We start from the raw sequence: 19017 nt of genomic DNA, 5'->3' as shown, positions 1-19017 counted from the left end.
TCACCTTGGATAACTGATTGTTACAAAATCTCTGACCTGAATGAGCCGCTGTAAAACTATCTTGCAAATTTGTTTCTTGTCAGTTAGAGAGAGTTCGTGCTGAGTAATGAGAATTCTGTACCGGCTGTAAAACTCAATGTAAGTCCACCTATAAAATAAAAATAGCAGGTGGACTAGTGAATTAAACTGATATAAATCAAAATCACTGAAACCCGCAGCGATTGTTACATACCTAGATGGGTAACTTTGGGCACTAATCCGAATTGTTTCTAAAACACCACAAGCTCGCAATTGCTGAACCACTCTTTTAGAATCAAACCTATGGGAGTCAAATAAAACAGTTATTTTCTGCCATTTTTATGAATGATTAAGTCCTTTATTTCTATATATATCATGGTGGGTTATTTTAAAGTGAAGTTTCTATGTCATAATGTGGTAATAATTATTTTTTAAAGCCCCATTCCAGCAAGGGGTAAGTTATGAAAAGTAAACCTGAAATTTTATGGAAAGTAAAGTACGGTAGATTTCCTATCCATACCACTTGCAACAATTAAAAAAGGAGGGATTTTGCCTAATAAACAACTGGCATGCAGAACACTGTCCATCTTCAGTGTAACAATGAAACGCTTCTCTGTTAAAGGAAAGAGTACATTTCAATTGAATAAATATACTCACTCAAACGCTAGCTTCTGATCATTTGGCTTGATGCATCGCACATAGTGAGGTGTGGTTGCATTAAGTGTCTCCATTAGTAAATATAAGGAAGTACGAAACTAGAAAATATTAAAACAACACATTGACTGCTTTAACCTTCAGAACGAAACAACAAAGCAATACAGTGGTACCTCAGTTTACAAACTTAATCCACTCCGGAAGTCTGTTCTTAAACCAAAACCGTCCTTAAACCGAAGCGTGCTTTCCCTAATGAGGCCTCCTGCTGCCAGTGCCCTTCCACCGTTCAGCTTCCGTTTGTAGACCAAGGTAAAGTTTGCAAACTGGAACACTACTTCCGGTTTTGCGGAGTTTGTAAACCGAATCGTTCTTAAACCGGACTGTTATTAGACCAAGGTAACACTGTACTAACTTGTGAAGGGGCATTCTGACAGACAAAAATATATAACACACAACTCTGAGAGCATGCCACCACTGAATATTTACAAACCAAGAAAGAATTGGTAAACTTGATTGAAAAGGTGGGGGGGGGGGACACATTGTTGTATTCTTTCTACCATCCCCTTGATCTCTCCCTCTTGCTTAAGCCTATCCCAGTGCCATGTATACTGCCTTCAGCTTCTTGAAAGAAAGATGGAATACAGTGGTACCTTGGTTCCCAAACGCCTTGATTCCCAAATGCTGAAAACCCAAAAGTAAGTGTTCCGGTTTTTGAACGTTTTTCGGAAGCTGAACATCTGATGTGGATGTCGGCTGTTGTTTCCGGGGTGCCTGCACTAATCGGAAGCTGCGCCTTGGTTTTTGAACATTTTGGAAGTCAAACAGACTTCCGGAATGGATTAAGTTTGGCACTTTTGTTTTTGCTTTTTATTTTGTGTTTTTGTTTTTGAGGCTTTACAGCTACTGATTGATTGTGTGACTGCGGAAATGGATAAAAGCCCCCCATCCAAACAATGACTATCATCAGTGCAGGTAAGAAAAAAAAATTAATTTTAATTATCATCTACTATACTGTATTATTTATTTTCTAGTGCAGTACATTGATTATTGCTTTCATTTTATGGCTCAATGGTCTCATTAGATAGTAAAATTCATGTTAAATTGCTGTTTTAGGGGTTGTTTTTAAAAGTCTGGAACCAATTAATCCGTTTTGCATTACTTTCTATGGGAAAGCACGCCTTGGTTTTGGAACTCTTTGGTTTTGGAACAGACTTCCGGAACAGATTAAGTTTGAGAACCAAGGTACCACTGCACAGGCATGTCCCATTGATGTGCAACCACCTTTTGGACCTGGAAGAGAGCAGAACGGGGGGGGGGCTGAGGGAACAGGGGTGTAACAGGGCAGAGTGGGCTCATGCGTGTTCTGCCAACACATACAGGGACCAGGAACGGAACCCCCGCGCAAAAGGGTTGCTGCCTGTATAAAAGTACTAAAAGCTCATCATCCATTAAGAGGAATCTAAAAATACCTTATTGCCAACTGTTGTACGGAACTGCTTATTAGGTGGCTTGATCACTGTTTTTGCAGACTTAACTTTGATCACCGAGCTGAATGGGGAAACAGGTGCTGGACTGTCTTGAAAAAAGTTTGCACATAGTCGAAACTAAAAAGAAACAACAGTTACATGTGATGGTTATAATATATTCATTTGTTACTAACAGGAAAGGTGACTATAAATAGAAAACATGTTTAGAAAGAATATCTAAACAGAAACAAGAACTAGCATCTAGGCTGCCATTTTATCTAGTTCAAGAATGTAATAATAGATGAGAGCATCTTTTTAAATACTATATGACAGCAGAGGTACAAGTTTCATTAGTATGAAGGAATATAATAGGTTATTTACAAACCTTGCTGCTTCGTAAGATTTCAATTAATACTTCATATACCGTGTCTCTATTTTTTTCCAAAAATCCATCACTTTTATACTCCACCTGTGTGAGAAAGGTGAAATCAACAATTGCTAAGAAACATGTAAAGCTATACAAAGTCAAACAACATACTTTTTTCAGTTCCCAAGCTGATAAAAGGCCACATCCATAGCTTCATTAACAGAAACTAAGACTTAGGAAGTTGCCTCTGGCTGCCGACCATTTTCATCCACGAAAGTTGCAATATCGCCAGATCCAGCAATTCCAAGTTCCTGACATAGCAGCGCATTCACCCACTATGAATACAGTGGAACCTCGGTTTATGAACACCTCGGTTTATGAATTTTCGGTTTATGAATGCCGCGGACCCATCTGGAACGGATTAATTCATTTTCCATTACTTTCAATGGGAAAGTTCGCTTCAGTTTATGAACGCTTCAGTTTATGAACAGACTTCCGGAACCAATTACACCCATGCTTCAGTTTATGAACATTTCAGTTTAAGTACTCCGCGGACCCGTCTGGAACGGATTAATCCACTTTCCATTACTTTCAATGGGAAAGTTTGCTTCAGTTTATGAACGCTTCAGTTTAAGTACTCCGCGGACTGTCTGGGACGGATTAATCCACTTTCCATTACTTTCAATGGGAAAGTTTGCTTCAGTTTATGAACACTTCAGTTTATGAACAGACTTCCGGAACCAATTGTGTTCATAAACCGAGGTACCACTGTACTTGGATCTGTTTTTTATTTTATTTTATTTTATTATTTTTATATACTACCCTTCATCTGAAGTTCACACGCCAGTTTACAGTATAGGGAAGTGAATTCAAACCTATTTGATATAATCAGGAGGCATTACATAGCTGAGAAATCAATACTAAACTGTTTTTGAGCCAGCTATATGCAAAGCAAAATAGCAAGATATATTTTCATCTGTATCATCATCGTTTACATATTCATTAATGTTGCTTCAAACACAGGTTTAAAATCCTGGGTTAGAAGCAGGCCCTGATTAGCATTAACCAGGGTTAGAATTTGCAGAAATAACATCAAAACCTGCTTCCAGGTGAAGGGAGGAGGGAGTCTGAACATAATCCCATAATAGCACATTCCTGTTATCTTAAACATGGTTACAGGCTGGGGAGCACTGAATCCACATTTTCATCTATAATTCATTTTGTCAACTGTTTTGTCTTTGTAAATCAGGAGGTAACTGAAGCAAACAGCTTCATTTTCCAGAATGTTTGCTATATACTTAATGTCAAATAGGCAAACACATTCATTAGATTATAGAGGATATTTTACACTATAAACATTATATCCATATATGTCTTTTCAATTTCTTTATATTTTGCAAATTCTTCGTTTTTGTTATGTTTTGTTATATTTTGTAATGTTTTAAAGAATTGAAATAAAGATCTTTTTATAAAAACAAAAACAAACAAACATTATATCCATATATGAGAAGGTTGCAACAACACCTTGGCAAGAGGAATGCCTTACCTTATCAGCAAAGTGCTGGATTATAAAAGAAGAGTTTGACATTCTTGGCTCTTCAAAGAGTGGATTCTTGTTTCCAAAATTGTTATATAACTTAAGGAGCCAATTTTCATCAGTTCCTTGAGGTAACTGTAAAAAAAATTGAAACGCGATGTGCGAAATAACTTTAGCCAATTATTCAATTACCGGGGCTGCTGTTTGGCAAGGCAAAAGTGGTTTCAAACTGGGTGCCCCAGTAGCAGCAGCACCCAAGCATCTTACTCTCTGAACTACTGTGGTAGTTTCCCAGAGGAGGGCGCTAAGCTCCACTGCTGCAAATGGTCAGCTTATCAGCTCAGCAGGGGTCGGAGGATTTCGCATTGTCCTACAAAACCTGTGACAGTTGGCTGGCTTGGCTTCTCAATGTAAGCAACCTCAGGTACAGACTGAACCCTGAGACTACCCACCCCTGCACACTTCCTGAGTTGCCTGCCATTTTCTCGATTCACTTCAAAACTTCTGGCCCTGACATGGCCTTATATAGACCCTCCAAGTGCCCCTATTTTCCAAGGGCAGTCCTGGATTTACAGAAGCCATCCTGGTTTCTAATTTGATCCCAGAATGTCCTGCTTTTTCTTAGGACATCTATATTTTCATCAGAGAAATGTTGGAGGGTATGGAGTTATGCGACCCCTGGGCCAAGGAGATAAATAAATACACAATGCTTAGAAGACATCAGAAGGCAGCACCGTACAGTCGTACCTTGGAAGTCGAACAGCTTAGTTCCCGAACGTTTTGGCTCCCGAACGTTGCCAACTCAGAAGTAACTGTTCCAGTGTGCAAACTATTTTGGAAGCCAAACGTCCGATGGGGGCTTCCGCAGCTTCCGATTGGCTGCAGAATCTTCCTGCAGCCAATCAGAAGCCATGCTTTGGTTTTCGAACGTTTTGGAAGTCGAATGGACTTCCGGAATGGATTCCGTTCGACTTTCAAGCTACGACTGTATAGGGAAGTTTTTTTTAATGTTTAATTATGTTTTTATATATGTTGGATGCCACCCAGAGTGGCTGGGGCAACCCAGGCAGGGTATAAATAATAATATTATTATTATTATTATTATTATTATTATTATTATTATTATTATGGAATAGGACACCCGTATTTTCATCAGAGAAATGTTGGAGGGTATGCCTTTTACTTGAGAGTATGCCAGCACAAGTATAAAAAGGCTTATTAAAAAGAAATATTTGAGCTCTTTCTTACATTAATGAGACGTCTTGCCGACATGGCTGCATAAATGTAGCGTAAAGAGGAGAAAAGAAGAAAATAAAGCAAAGATGTAGGTCTACAGCAACTATACCGAGTATAGTAAATTAAAAATAAAAACAGAATAAAAACCTACCAGGCACTCTTCATCCAGAAGCTCTAAAATGCCCATTTTAGCTTCAATAAGATCAATGACTGGTTGGTTGTCATAAAAGTCAATGAGCGTCCATGGGATATTTTCTTTCATATATTCTTCTTGTTCAAGTTTAAAGACATGCTAATAATGACATTGCCAAATACGGTCACAACAAAATCAGGGTAGCTTGGTTCAAGTAAAGGCAAACTTGAGGATAGACTCTATGTAACATGTTTGGTTCAGGAGCTGGAGACAACTCTGCAGACAGGTTGCTATCAAGCATTGGCTATTGACAACATATAATACCTGTGTTGAAGGAGCTACCAAGCTATCTTCAGAAAGATAATAGTTTTTTTAGAAGTAAAACAAATGAACAAAAATACTTCATAAGGTTAATACAGTATGCAAATAAGAAATCAATAACCATGGCAGCATGAGCCAATCTCGCACATACTGGTTGGAAGTGTCTTTATTGCAGACAATAACCCTTAGAAAAGATGCACTGAGAATTATATAGGTAGAAACTTCCTGTTAGTTCAAGAGCACCATGCTGGGCCACCTTGCGCTATAATGACAGCTGTTCAGAAACAGAAAACATGCTATGCGTTTATTTGAGATGTTGCATCTTGGCTATAAGAAGGTAACGCACAACTGAAATAGAATTTCAAAATTTTCAAGTTCCTAGAAGTTACTCACAAAGTAAACAGGTTGTTTTTCAAGAATCCAAATTATTAATATCCATAAGATATATCATACCAGGTTAAATTGCTGCTGCAGTTTTTCGTTGGCATAATTGATGCAAAACTGTTCAAAGCTGTTGATATCAAAAGTTTCAAATCTGAAATAAATGGTTGGAAATGTAATTATTAATCTTTATTTGATGAAGCCTTGGCCTGTGAGGGACTAATATCTGCTGCTTCTATGCCAGGAGATTCAGCTGGCAGTTTGAGCATTGGAGAACTAGGGGAGAAACTTTTCTGAGCTTTTGCTAGCAAATCGTGCACCATTGCCTATTTTAATTATATACTGCCTCAATAACTTCAGTTAGCAATAGGTCCTCCCAGCAAAGTATTCTAGCATCTCATTCCTCCATTATACAAAAGATTGTATTGCTGAAATAAGGCAAAATATTAAATAAATGTGGTTTCTCTCTCTCTCTCAGAAATAACCATCTTACCCATAGATGTCCAAAACACCAATAAAAGTGTGCTGTTTGCCAGAAAACTGCAATGCCTTGTTAATTCGTTCCACAATGAAATCAAAAAGGTGGGAATAAATCTTTTTTGCCAAAGCATCACGGGCATTAAGGGCTTGGAGTTTTGTCATGGGTTTCACTACAGTTTCAGAGGTGGTGACAATTTTTCTGTGGCACAGCCACCGTGCCACTTTGTCGCTTTCTAAATCCAGCAGGTCACAGAATATGTGGAGATGTTTGTCATCCAGCTTTGAAAAAGAAGAAAGGAATCAATAATCAATAACCAGGGTTACAATAATAAGGTAGTCAGCTTCAGAATGCTGTGTACTTTAATAATAGGAATATGACAACATCCAAGCTGGGGGGGGGGGGCAGGGAGGAGGAGGACAGGCTAGCAATGAAATTTCCACATCAGAGATCTAAACCCAGGGGTTGCCGGTGCCTAATGAGATTTGGTTCATGGGGTCACGAAGAGTCGGACACGACTAAACGACTAAACAACAATGAGATTTGGTAAGGCAGAAGACAGGGAAGCCACCACTAGGTGGAGCCAGAGCCAATAACAGGCAGAGTCATCTAATTCTAGTACAGTCCCCATACTCCTTCCTGCTAAATACTATAAAGGCAGCACTGAGACTAAGGTGGAAGAAGTGGACAAGCAGTGCTACACCCTGGGCTGGTTGAAGGTAAGAAGACAGGCAGCTGGGGACTGGCTGAGGTTTGTGGGTCAGTGCCCCATTTGCCCTAATGGACCAGCCTCCACTGCCTAAATCAGGCATAGGCAAGCTCCGGCCCTCAAGATGTTTGGGACTACAATTCCCATCATCCCTAGCTCACAGGACCAGTGGTCAGGCCGCAGTTTGAGGATGCCTGCCGTATTATTATTATTATTATTATTAATAATAATAATAATTTTTACCCCGCCCATCTGGGTGGGTTTCCCCAGCCACTCTGGGCGGCTTCCAACAAACACCAAAATACATTAAAATATCACAGATAAAAAACGTCCCTAAACAGGACTGCCTTTAGGTGTTTTCTAAATGTCAGGTAGTTGTTCATCTCCCTGACCTCCGATGGAAGGGCTTTCCACAGGGCAGGCACCACTACCAAAAAGGCCCTCTGCCTAGTTCCCTGTAGCTTTGCTTCTCGCAGTGAGGGAACCGCCAGAAGGCTGTCGGCGCTGGATCTCAGTGTCCGGGCTGAACAATGGGGGTGGAGACGCTCCTTCAGGTATACAGGACCGAGGCCGTTTAGGGCTTTAAAGGTCAGCACCAACACTTTGAATTGTGCTCGGAAATGCACTGGGAGCCAATGTAGGTCTCTTAGGACCGGTGTTATGTGGTCTCAGCGGCCGCTCCCAGTCACCAGTCTAGCTGCCGCATTCTGGATTAATTGCAGTTTCCAGGAGATAACTAGAGCATGTACCACTCTGGTAGGACAGTCTGCGGGCAGGTAGGGTCTCAGCCTGCGTACCAGATGGAGCTGGTAGACAGCCGCCCTGGACACAGAATTAACCGGTGCCTCCATGGACAGCTGTGAGTCCAAAATGACTCCCAGGCTGCGCACCTGGTCCTTCAAGGGCACAGTTATCTCATTCAGGACCAGGGAGTCCCCCACCGTATATGTTGCATATACAGAAATATTGTAAAGAAGTGGACTCACTAGCAGGGTTTGAGTAAAGTTAAGAAAACAAGCATGAAAGTTAAGATGTAATAATGGGGAAGTAATCAAGGGCAAGATGTAATATGAAAAAGTATGGTACAAAAGTGATAAGATTATAAAATTAAGGTAGAATAAACCAGGCAGGAGAAGTAAATATTTAAAGAACCAGAAGAGGAAGTTGAGGGAAGTCATGGGGGTGGGGGTATAGGGATTCATATATACTTTTTGTGATAAAAAATGATTGTGTTAAATATAAAAATGTAAAACTTAATAAAAACTACTTTTAAAAAAACCAACACATGTGCCCTAGCTAAATGGGAAAACATGGCAAGGGCTTCTTCCATTGTTCACCAAGGGAAAATAAGTCACAAAATATTTTGCTGGCAATTCTTACACTAACAGAAGATCTTTCATCACCAACAGGAGCTATTTGCACATTGCCTAAGTGCAGAATGGCTGCCAATATTTTAAAAACGTCCATCTGGAAATCTTCCTTCAAACCTAAAAGGAAAACAAATAAATCTCGATTCAACATTACACAGCCAAGAACAGGAAGAAATGGAGGCATTAGGTGTTGCAAGGTAAAGTACATAAATTAGAAGTAACTCTCCCTTTCAGGCATTGCATTTTAGCATAGGGCTATGCTGAAGTCCTGTATAATTCAGAACTAGTTATACAGTATCAGGGTGAAATCATACGTTTATTATACAACCCAAACTAAGAGTCAGCTCTATCTCTGCCTCTGACGCCTCTGACTTGCCTTGTACAGTGTCCTCTCCTTTCTTTGGCATCCTTCTCTCTCTCTGGCTTATCACTAGAGATAACAACTCCAGACCCTTCTGTCCGATTACTCTTCCTGTTTCCCCTCCTCATCGCCCTTGCTGAGGCAGCCCAAATTCATATTGCAACTTGCCTCATTTCCCTCTCCCTCCTTTTTCTTTTCTGCCAAATCTCTCTACCTGGCTTCCAAACAGTACTCATTTCATTGCCTGCATATCTCTGCTGTGGCTCCTGACCCCTCCTCCTCTGCCTACCGGAGTCCAGAAAAAAGCACTCTCAGGTGCTGCCTTTTTATCTCTCAAAGGACACTCTCAATATCCTTCTCAAACCACCAGTTCTGGCTCCCACTCCTCAGCGGAGTGTCAGCTCAACTGCCAAGTCAAGCAGGGAGTGGCAGCATCAATTGGAATCCTTTTGCAAGTTGTGTTTCTCAGTGTGAATGCAGGGACATAGAAGAACATTTCCAGGGAAGAAGCTAGCAAGCAGGAGAGGGAGGTTTACCTAGTTTTGAGGGCCAGGAGAAAAGCTAGCACTCTTGATTTTCAAGAGTGAATTGTTTGGAGTGGGATGCGCCGCTTTCCCATGCAAATGTCCCCCTCTCTACGTTAATACAAGTACTTCTGCTCTATGATACAGTTGCCATATTTCAAGAAGTAAATTAGGAACATGGTCATAACATCTAATCAGTAGCTATTTTCAGAACGGCAATCCCATTGAATTTTCCAGCATTATAATTTTGCTACTTTATTAAAGGCAAAGTTTATCTACCTAGCAGGGTGAATGTCTTCTGAGTCTCCATCATGCTGGCATAGTCATTCACTCCCTCAATCACAGCGTTTCCACCCATGTTAGTATAATTAAATTCTTCGGCGCTTGCTGCAGGCGAAAAGCAAAACATACTGACCTTATATATTGGATATTAAGTTGAGAGACTTCTATGAATAGGCCACCAGTGACCAAATCATGCAACAAAAGCCCTTTAGTAAGATTAATTTATTTAATTATTTAATAAAATGTATATACCGCTTGGTTGTTTAAAAAAACACACAACTGTGGTGAACTACAACAATGTAAATATGAAATAAGACATACCCAGTTTAAGGTGCTCAAATTCTGGTCTCAGAGCAGATGCACATAACTGATAAAATATATGGTAATTTCTTTCATTCTCCGACTGTCAATGAAAGTAAACAAGATGATAAAACGAGAAACAAAGAAAAATGCTTCATTTTGTAGGAGGAGACGTACCTGCCACAGCTTCTGGCCTGCTTGGCCACTTGACTAACATGACAATAGTGACTCTTAATCTCCGGGTCATGGGTTCATTACCCCATGTTGGGCAAAAGATTCCTACATTGCAGGGGGTTGGACTAGATGACCATTGTGGTCCCTTCCAACTCTACAATTCTATGATTCTGTGAGTCATATCAGAGAAAGATTTTTCCTCTCATTCTGGGAATCAGGAAAGCCACACCTCAGTGGGCACAGCTCACCAGCCCTCGTGACTGATTGCAGAACCTAGATCACAGCTCTAGGAAAATTAAATCCCAAAGATGGTGGCAACTTGTAAATTTCAATGCAGCAGTTTTAGCCTATTACTGAGTGCACATCTCCAAACCAGACAGTGCTGAATGCCGCTTGCCAAAACTGTTGCTCTCATAATTGCCTCAAGTTAAAAACTGACAAGAGCTGGCAAGTAATAATAATGATGTCTCCAGGAAGTACTACCGTAATTGAAAAATTGCTCACAGAAACCCAGAAGTAGTTTCCTCTAACCTCCTTTTTGGGAAATCAGCTTGCAGAAATAGCTTATTTAATTACCTGAAAAGTTAGCTTTACTTTTACCCTGTATCTGAAACAACCCTGCAATTAAGGAGCACAAGAATTCACTGCTCCAGAATTTGGGACAGTTTGGGGATACCAGCCCAAAGATCTAAGGGGCAGGACATACTAATGAGAAGATTAATATGTGGAGCATTGGCCTGCATTCAATGTCAGTCCTGTTCAAAGAAGACCCATTAACGTTAATGAACATGACTATCTTTAGGTTCATTAATTTCAAGTTTTCTCTTAGTAGATCTAGCATTGGATACAACCCATTATCTGTATTTTATTCATTATTTATTTAGAGTACTTATATCTTGCTTTATAGCTGCAAGTGGCTCTCCAAGCGGCTTACAAAATAAAATGACACCTAAAACTATTGCAGGAACAGGAACTGCACATTATGTCCATATAGAATCAGGATTATTTACGCAGCATGTCCAGCCCTCATCCTTGTACTTTCCCTGGTGTCATTCCAGGCAACAGCTCCCACCAAGACCCTCAGAGATTTAAAAAAAAGGGGGGGGGGGCTGAGCAGCTGGATCTTTCTTAGTCCACAACAGAATTCATCTTTCTTAGCCCACAACAGAATCCATCTTGCCTTGATGGCAATCTGTTAGCAAAGATATAATGCAATTCCACTGGCGAATCTTACTAACCTGGAAGACAACTCTGGATTTCTCAAGCAGGTATGTTCTCATATTTGCACCAATGATCTGGTACCTCCTATCAAAACTGATTTCTGTGTATTTTCCAAAGCGGCTACTATTGTCGTTGCGTGTGGTTTTAGCATTACCAACAGCCTATGAAATGGAGAATCAAAGTCAAAGGAGATCCATTTAAAAATGGATTAATTTCAGATGTTTGGCAGAAGTGATTTAATTTTTTCAATCTGTTTTGAATAAGTTCCAGTCCCTGCAAGATTAAACCTTCCTGTTCACTTCTCCCAGCAGTAAAAGGTGGGAGATAGGAGGAAAGCATGTGAGCAAGCATGAGCTGAAGAACCACTTCCTATGGACCCTATATATTTGCCAGGTAAGTGCCTCACCTACTGGGTTAGAGTCTACAACCACCAGCGCCATTTTGCTAGCTTGCAATGCCAATACAGCAACATTCCTCTCCTGCCTTTTTCACCAAGGAGATCAAGCTTAATCCCCACAACAACCCTGTGAGGTAGGTTACGCAAAGAGGAAATGACTGGCCCAAGACCTCCCAGTGAGCTTCATAGCTGAGTGGGGATTTGAACCCTGGTCTCCCAGGCCCCTATTCCAACACTCTAACCACTACACCACACTGACTCATTTGGTTGGCCTGAGCCAGCAGGCTCTTCTTGTGTTCTTACGATTGCTGCTTTGGTGCAGCAATCATTACACCCAGTCCTGGTTGGGTTTTTTTTCCATTTTCCACAGTAGCCTACTGTTATTTATCCACGCCTACAAAGAGGAAGCTTTACTGCAACAACTAAGATAGGAAATAAACTTTGTGAACATTTGGCATTTAAGAAAATCAAGTGTGACAACAGGAGAATAACCTGTGCATATTAAACAGCAAACATGCGCAGTTCAGTCAACCAAACCAGATCTGGGATACCAAAGAAGTGTTATCTATAACTATTTTAGATATTCCATAGGTTTTCAAAATAAGAAGGTCAAATACGATCATTTCTGCTGCAGGTGCTCAGTATGTTAGAATGAGATGATTCAATAAATATGTGATTTCATCCCCTTACAGAGCCATACATAATTTACCTCTGTTATTGGATTTGATGCCAGGACTTTATCCTCTACTTGCGTGTTGCTGCTAGATCTACTTACAGTAGCAAAGTATCGCATAGCATATTTAGCTGAAACTGTTTTCCCAGCTCCTGATTCTCCACTGACTATAACAGATTGATTCTTGTTGTTCCTAAAGCGAGGAGAAAATGCATTATCAAATAAAATTATTATTTTTAATTTCCAAAGATCTGGTGCATGAAGCCATTTCCCGCTGTTGGCACCTGATTCCTCCAGGAGCTTTGTAGGTGCTTAGAGAGTATTCCCAGCAATCTCTGAACAGTTTTTCAGGATCAATGAAGCCCCTTGTTTGATTATTATTATTTTATTTCTAAGAAACTTACCTACATGGGTCCAAAGTTTTTGAAAGGGACAGGCATGTAGCAACATTTTACAAACGGAAGCCACAGGTTTATAATCAGAGGTTTTAAAGCAGGGGGGGGGCTGGCCTGAGGTCCTCCAGATGTTATTGGATTCCATCAGCCCTGGCTAGCATGGTCAATGGTTAGGAAGATGAGAGCTGGAGTCCAACAACATCTGGAGGGCCACAGGTTAACATACTACAAACTCTCCAGACTCTACCTTGCCATTTGTTTGTAAGCTTCTTCTGCCACAGCAAATATATGTGGATCCATATCCCCCATATTCTGACCACTATAGGCATGGATAATGGCCTCTCCATATATCGGCAGCTGCTTGTAGGGGTTCATTGCAACCAAAATGATCCCTGCAAGGGGGGGGGGAGAAAACACCAGATCGAAATAAGAGTTGACCACACATGCTTCGTATCTGAGAAAGTGTGAACGTTCGCTTACCGCTGTAGGTATAAATCAGCTTGGACTCGACAAAGCGAACTTTCAGATTGTGTAGGACGGCAGGCTCATGAAGATAGCTAAGTGCTGTGAGGTCATTTTCACCGACAAGTATGTCTGGATTTCGCAAAGGAGGTAAAGCTCTGGGATCAACTGGATATTTCAATTCCTGATGGTAAATGGGAGAGGTGAAGACAGAGAAAGCTAGCATGTTACATGAGCCTAAGGATGTACTGTACACAGGCATCATTCTCTGTTCTGCCCTGTCTTCCTCACATGCAGCAATGCTTATTGTCCACTGAAGTTCATCTTCTGCCAAAACCTATGTTATTTGTCTTGCACTGTGGTGAAATGTTGGAACTTACATAATTTATGTAGTTAATTATGTAGTTAATTTGCTCTTTTATGCGCTGCCAGCTGACCAGACATGGACTGCAGCCAATGCCCTGCCAGCTGGCAAGGCACTGCGCAGCCGGGAAGGCCTCTGATTGGCCCGCTGATTGAAGCCAGTGCCTGGGTGGGAATCCCCGTGCCTTGATTCTGCCGGCTGGGGAATTTCCCTAATGGCCAGCAGAACACATGGGCCTTTGCTGCTGTGGATGGTGGACAGAGGCAAGGTCTGCAACTGCTACCCACATGGGAAGGGTTGAGTGGCCATTAAGCTGTTCCATTCATTTTAATGGGGTTGGGGTTGGGGAAAACATGGTCTATTTACAGGCTGAAAGTAACAGCGGAATATGCTAGTCACATTTGCTGGATTGATTTCTGTCCTGGACATGGGAAAAATAAGCAATTCCCACTCCCGTTTCTCTTTTCAAGTCCCACCTGTAGAAGGTAATATAGCCCAGACACCAGCTTAGCATGTGAGTGAAAACCAGGATGAGTCTATCAGACACAAAGCGAGACCAGATGGAAAATCCAGCAGGTCAACGTTTATGTGTCAACATGCATGCAAGTATTGTACACCATAGTGCTGCTAGTAACATGGCATATTTCGCTCACCGTGCCATCTTCTAGCTGCAGATGAAGTAGGTCTTCTCCATTTCTATAGTTTCTTGTGATTTCAGCAGATTGCCAGACTTCTTCGGGATCAGGAATCCAAACTCTGTTATACTGTAATAATAAAACAAAAACAATGCACTTTATTAAGTAGCACTTCTTCTTTCTTTCTTTTTCTTTCTTTTGGCTAGCAAGTTTTATTGAGTTTTTCTTTATATTGTCATCACTATATAATAAAATATGCAAGCAAGCAATTCAGATATAGCATATCTCCGTCCCCATAAAAAGCCAAACTCAAACGTCAATACATCAATAACCTTGCTTCTAAAGCAGTGATGGTGAACCTATGACACGCGTGTCAGACATGACACGCAGAGCCCTCACTGCTGGCACGTGCCCCATCGGCCCATTCATGCTGTTGTTGTTATCCCCCCCATTTGTTCTCCCACTCCTCCTACAGCTTGTCTCCGCTACAGCTTGTCTCCGTTGTTGCTGGTAGCCAGAGATTGGTTTTTTAACCCTTTCTGTGCTGTTTTTCTGGCGCTTTGGCAGACTATGATTGGATGTAACAGCGTTCGTTTTTTAACCCGTTCTGTGCTGGGGTTTTTTGGTGCTTTGGCAGACTATGTCGGTGCTGCATGTTAGTTGCAGCGAATGTATTATTCGTCATTTATTTCTGTTCTCTTTCCCCCCAAAAAGCAAAGCAACTTTTGCACCAAAAAATCCTCCAGAACTTTGGTTAGCAGCTCCCCATAAAAAGCTCAACAACTCTGGGCACTTTGTGATAAATAAGGGTTTTTTGGTTTGGTTTGGTTAAATAATTAGTTTTGGGTTTATTAAATACAGTTATATATTACAATTATACATTTTTGTTATTTAAACTATAAATATCGCACAATTATGGGTTTTTTCTTGAAGTGACACACCACCCGAGTTATGCTCGGTTTTTTGGCGAATTTTGACACACCAAGCTCAAAAGGTTGCCCATCACTGTTCTAAAGGATAATATCCTCCAAAGCTGCAAAGGTTAGAAAGGTGCAAAAATGGTATGGCCCTTTTGCAAGGAGTTCAGAGAATGCTGTTTTTCTAGTACTAACTGTGGGCATGATCTAGTCAAAGTTTAGCACTTCTAGTCCAATTTATTTAGACAGAAGAGAGTTACACGTCTTCTGGTCTTCTGTTAAAGTCACTGGAAGATGTAGCTTGCTTGGACCAGGCACACAGAAACTTACAACAGTTTATTTCTAAATCTGTGGATGCAGTTGCTGCAATTTCCAGTGCAAGAAATAGCCCTGTTAAGTTCAAATATCCCTACTTATTCAGCTGCTAAAACCGGAAAACTGTGCAGACTCAAATTCATTGTTTTGGGAAACATGACTTCTTATACGGGGAATTCAAGGGAAGTAATAGTACCGCTCTATTCTGCCTTGGTCAGACCACACCTAAAATATTGTGTCCAGTTCTGGATGCCACAATTTTAAAAGGATATTGACAAACTGGAACAGGTGCAGAGGAGGGCTACCAAGATGATCAAGGATCTGGAAACCAAGTTTTATGAGAAACAGTTGAGGGAGTTGGGGTATGTTTAGCCACGCTTTTGGCTGAGCCATCAGGTGTAGGGCAGGTGGGTGTGACTTGGCCAAAATGGTCTCACAAGCCAAAAGCGTTGGTCTGGCAGGCCCAATTAGAGGTTTAAGAGGTACAGAGCAAGGCATTCTGTATTGGAATTTGCTAAGATCAAATTCCTCAAGCATCTCAGCGCTATGCCAGCCAAAAATGTTGCTGCCTACCTGTGGCCAACACTGAAATAAGCAAGAATTCTCCCCCCCCCCGTCCACAGGAGCCTCTGGAGTGGGGCAATCAACCTGAGAGTGTGTGTTTGTGTTCCCTGCATGTTAAATATGTACGCATACACATACACATTTTGTACCTGATTCTTATATCTAAATATTCTAACTGGATCTAATCATTAGAAAGTCTATTCCAGGTACCTCCATAGGTAAATGTAATGAGCCATCTATCTACATGCCAGTGAACCCTGCCTTACAAGTAAACATGGAGTTTACTTTCCTGTTGAGTTACACCCAACCTCCTCCTTCCTATGCTGGAGAATTTTCTTGAGCCACTCAGGAAAACAAATGAATAAAAAAACCCCCAAGATTTGGACCTGCACTGGCACATAAAAGCATGGTTGCAAGAGAAACCAGAGAACACCACATACCTATGAGAAAGTAAACAAACAGGTCCAGTGCCCATAAGAAGTGTCTCTCCACCCGCAACCATGTGGAATAGAAGAGAGAGCCATCTATCTTTTTTTTTCCCCCACCAGTTAAGTCTCTGAAACTGAAGGAACACCCAGCTGACAGAAAACAGGCTGGGAAGGGCAGGATTTGCTTAGTTTTATCAGTGGCCGCAGAAAGGGTTAGGTTTCTTCTATTCTACCTACTCTTCCCAGGGCTCGCCATACTACCGTATTAGGGATTTCATGATGTTCAGGAGCAACATGAAAGAGTAGCACATTGTTAAGTCTTTTATTTTTGCATTTTTTACTCATAGGGAGATGTGTGTGTGGTATTTTCTGCCTCAGGCACCAAAATGCAGTGACTAGTTTTGGGTACTATGGATCTGATGAATGGGGGGGGGGCATTTGATGTTCTGTGTCAGGCAGCAAAACATCTTGGACTGGCTACATTTTAGACACCACGGTTAATCTTACAAGCATGAAGCTCTTTGAGCTCATGTACTCCACACACACCAAGAGATTAGAAGCTTCTGTCTCTAAACTAAATTATGGTTTACCATCAAACCAAGGAAGTCTTCAGTCACTCAGTGCACAAGTCAAGCAAATATATTATAGACACCTTAATTACTCCCAACACTCTCTCATTCACAGTCCCATTTTTAATTTACTGGGCATGCTCTGTATTTTGCATATTTGTATTCCCGATGTTCACTGCTTTAACATTTTCGAAGCTTGCAATATGCCGCTTAGGGCACAGGTCAGTGAAAGCGGCATAAAAGTAAAACCAATCCAGCCAACCGATCCATAATCCATCCCTCCTTGCCAGCTGACTTGAGTTTGCAGCCTTCTTCATTCACTACCCCTAGGAATTTTGTTAGTTGGGGGGGCGACCTCAGATTTGTATTGATTTGGGGGGGCTGCCTCCTGCCCCCCTCCGGCTACATCCATGCTACTTAGCAGTTAATCCCCTTAAGTTCAGTGGCCCTTCCCCCGCATCCGCGCAAGTACTCGCGCAGATACAGCGCTGTCAAGTACAACTGCGCGCAGAGTCCCAAGTAAACCGCACGCAGGATTGCAACCATCCAACCACGTCAGGGGCCCTTCCGTTTGGGGTTTGCTTCTGCTGCGGCACCGCCTCGTAGTTCCATATTTTTGGATGGCCTTTAGGATCGCGGTGCGCGCGTGTGTGAGAGAGAGAAGCCCTTCCTCCTTCCGCCCGACTTCTTCAACCAACGATTACTTCCAGCTTTCCCGCCTCCCTCCCTTCACCTGCACCAGATCCCCCATCGGGGAAAACCGAGACAACAGGATTCCCTCGTCCCCGGCTGACCCGTGACCCGCATTCCCTTCCCACACAATACGGGCAGAGGCGGCGGCTGGGCTTCTTCTTCTGCCTTTCCCTCCCCTCCATATGGCGACGGGGAAAGAGGGGGCTGGGGGAGAGAACTGCCGTTTGCTATGGGTCTCGTGGAAACCGTAGCTCCCTCGAAGGGGCAAACTACAGTTCCCAGGTGGATACTTCCTGCGGGGCGCTCGGGGGCTTTGCAACCAACCAACCCGCAAAGCTCCGCGGCCATTAAAAGAAATCCCCTCCCGCTGCTGCTGCTGCCCTTCGCGCCCCCCAGTGGAGGGCGGGCTTGGAACGGCACCTGCCTCGGCCGCGATTCCTCCCGCTTTTCTCCCCCCCCCTCGCCCCCGTTTACCTGCGTGTAGAGGTCGCTGAGCGCCATTTGGCTTGTCGCTTGTGGCCCCGCGGGCGGAAGGCTGAGGGGAAGGAAAGAGAAGGGGCTCCCGCCCGTCCCGCCGAAGGAACGAGGCCTGGAGGCGGGCGGCGGAGCTGCCTCAGCCCAGCTCCTCTCGCTGGCGGCGCCTCTGGGCAGAGGTGGAGCCCGAGGGCGAGGAAGTGCCGGTGCCTCTCACGGCAGGAGCGCCACGTTTGTTGGCTTGCATAGCTGCCAAGTTTTCCCTTTTCTCACGAGGAAGCCTATTCAGCATAAGGGAAAATCCCTTTAAAAAAGGGATGACTTGGCAGCTATGTTGGCTTGCCCGCCGCCGGGCGGCCTTTTCCGCTTAAGGGAGGGCTGAGACTTGAGGTTCCCCCTCAGCTTCTGCTGTTATTGTTATTATTTATTATTAATATTATTATCATTTATATTGCCGGATTTACATATAAGCTAAACAAGCTATAGCTTAGCGCCCCACTTTAGCCCCCCCAAAAAACAATTTAAAGGGAGGGAACTGGATGTACATTTCCAAAATATAAGATAAAAAACGAAAATCATACAGCAACAGTGTTTTGTGT

General features: G+C 42.3%; 1 protein-coding gene across 1 annotated transcript in view; it reads right to left on the bottom strand.

Annotated features, from left to right (window-relative positions):
* MYO5C (myosin VC) overlaps nucleotides 1–18656 on the bottom strand; it is a 53774-nt gene extending 35118 nt beyond the window's left edge. Inside the window, exons 1-18 of the mRNA XM_035131388.3 lie at nucleotides 18419–18656; nucleotides 14477–14587; nucleotides 13478–13643; nucleotides 13245–13389; nucleotides 12639–12795; nucleotides 11550–11693; nucleotides 10159–10240; nucleotides 9835–9942; nucleotides 8681–8787; nucleotides 6607–6872; nucleotides 6186–6267; nucleotides 5430–5570; nucleotides 4052–4177; nucleotides 2524–2607; nucleotides 2142–2276; nucleotides 676–773; nucleotides 233–319; nucleotides 37–148 (exon numbers count right to left, since the gene is read on the bottom strand). Of these exons, the coding sequence (XP_034987279.3) occupies nucleotides 37–148; nucleotides 233–319; nucleotides 676–773; nucleotides 2142–2276; nucleotides 2524–2607; nucleotides 4052–4177; nucleotides 5430–5570; nucleotides 6186–6267; nucleotides 6607–6872; nucleotides 8681–8787; nucleotides 9835–9942; nucleotides 10159–10240; nucleotides 11550–11693; nucleotides 12639–12795; nucleotides 13245–13389; nucleotides 13478–13643; nucleotides 14477–14587; nucleotides 18419–18445 (2178 nt within the window). The 5' untranslated portion in view covers nucleotides 18446–18656. The remainder of the gene's footprint in view (nucleotides 1–36; nucleotides 149–232; nucleotides 320–675; nucleotides 774–2141; nucleotides 2277–2523; nucleotides 2608–4051; nucleotides 4178–5429; nucleotides 5571–6185; nucleotides 6268–6606; nucleotides 6873–8680; nucleotides 8788–9834; nucleotides 9943–10158; nucleotides 10241–11549; nucleotides 11694–12638; nucleotides 12796–13244; nucleotides 13390–13477; nucleotides 13644–14476; nucleotides 14588–18418) is intronic.
* Nucleotides 18657–19017: the final 361 nt, after the last annotated feature.

The sequence above is a fragment of the Zootoca vivipara genome, chromosome 13 (genome assembly GCF_965207765.1).
Source record: "Zootoca vivipara chromosome 13, rZooViv2.hap1.1, whole genome shotgun sequence".
NCBI lineage: Eukaryota > Metazoa > Chordata > Lepidosauria > Squamata > Lacertidae > Zootoca > Zootoca vivipara.
This window is presented reverse-complemented; position numbering and strand designations above follow the sequence as displayed.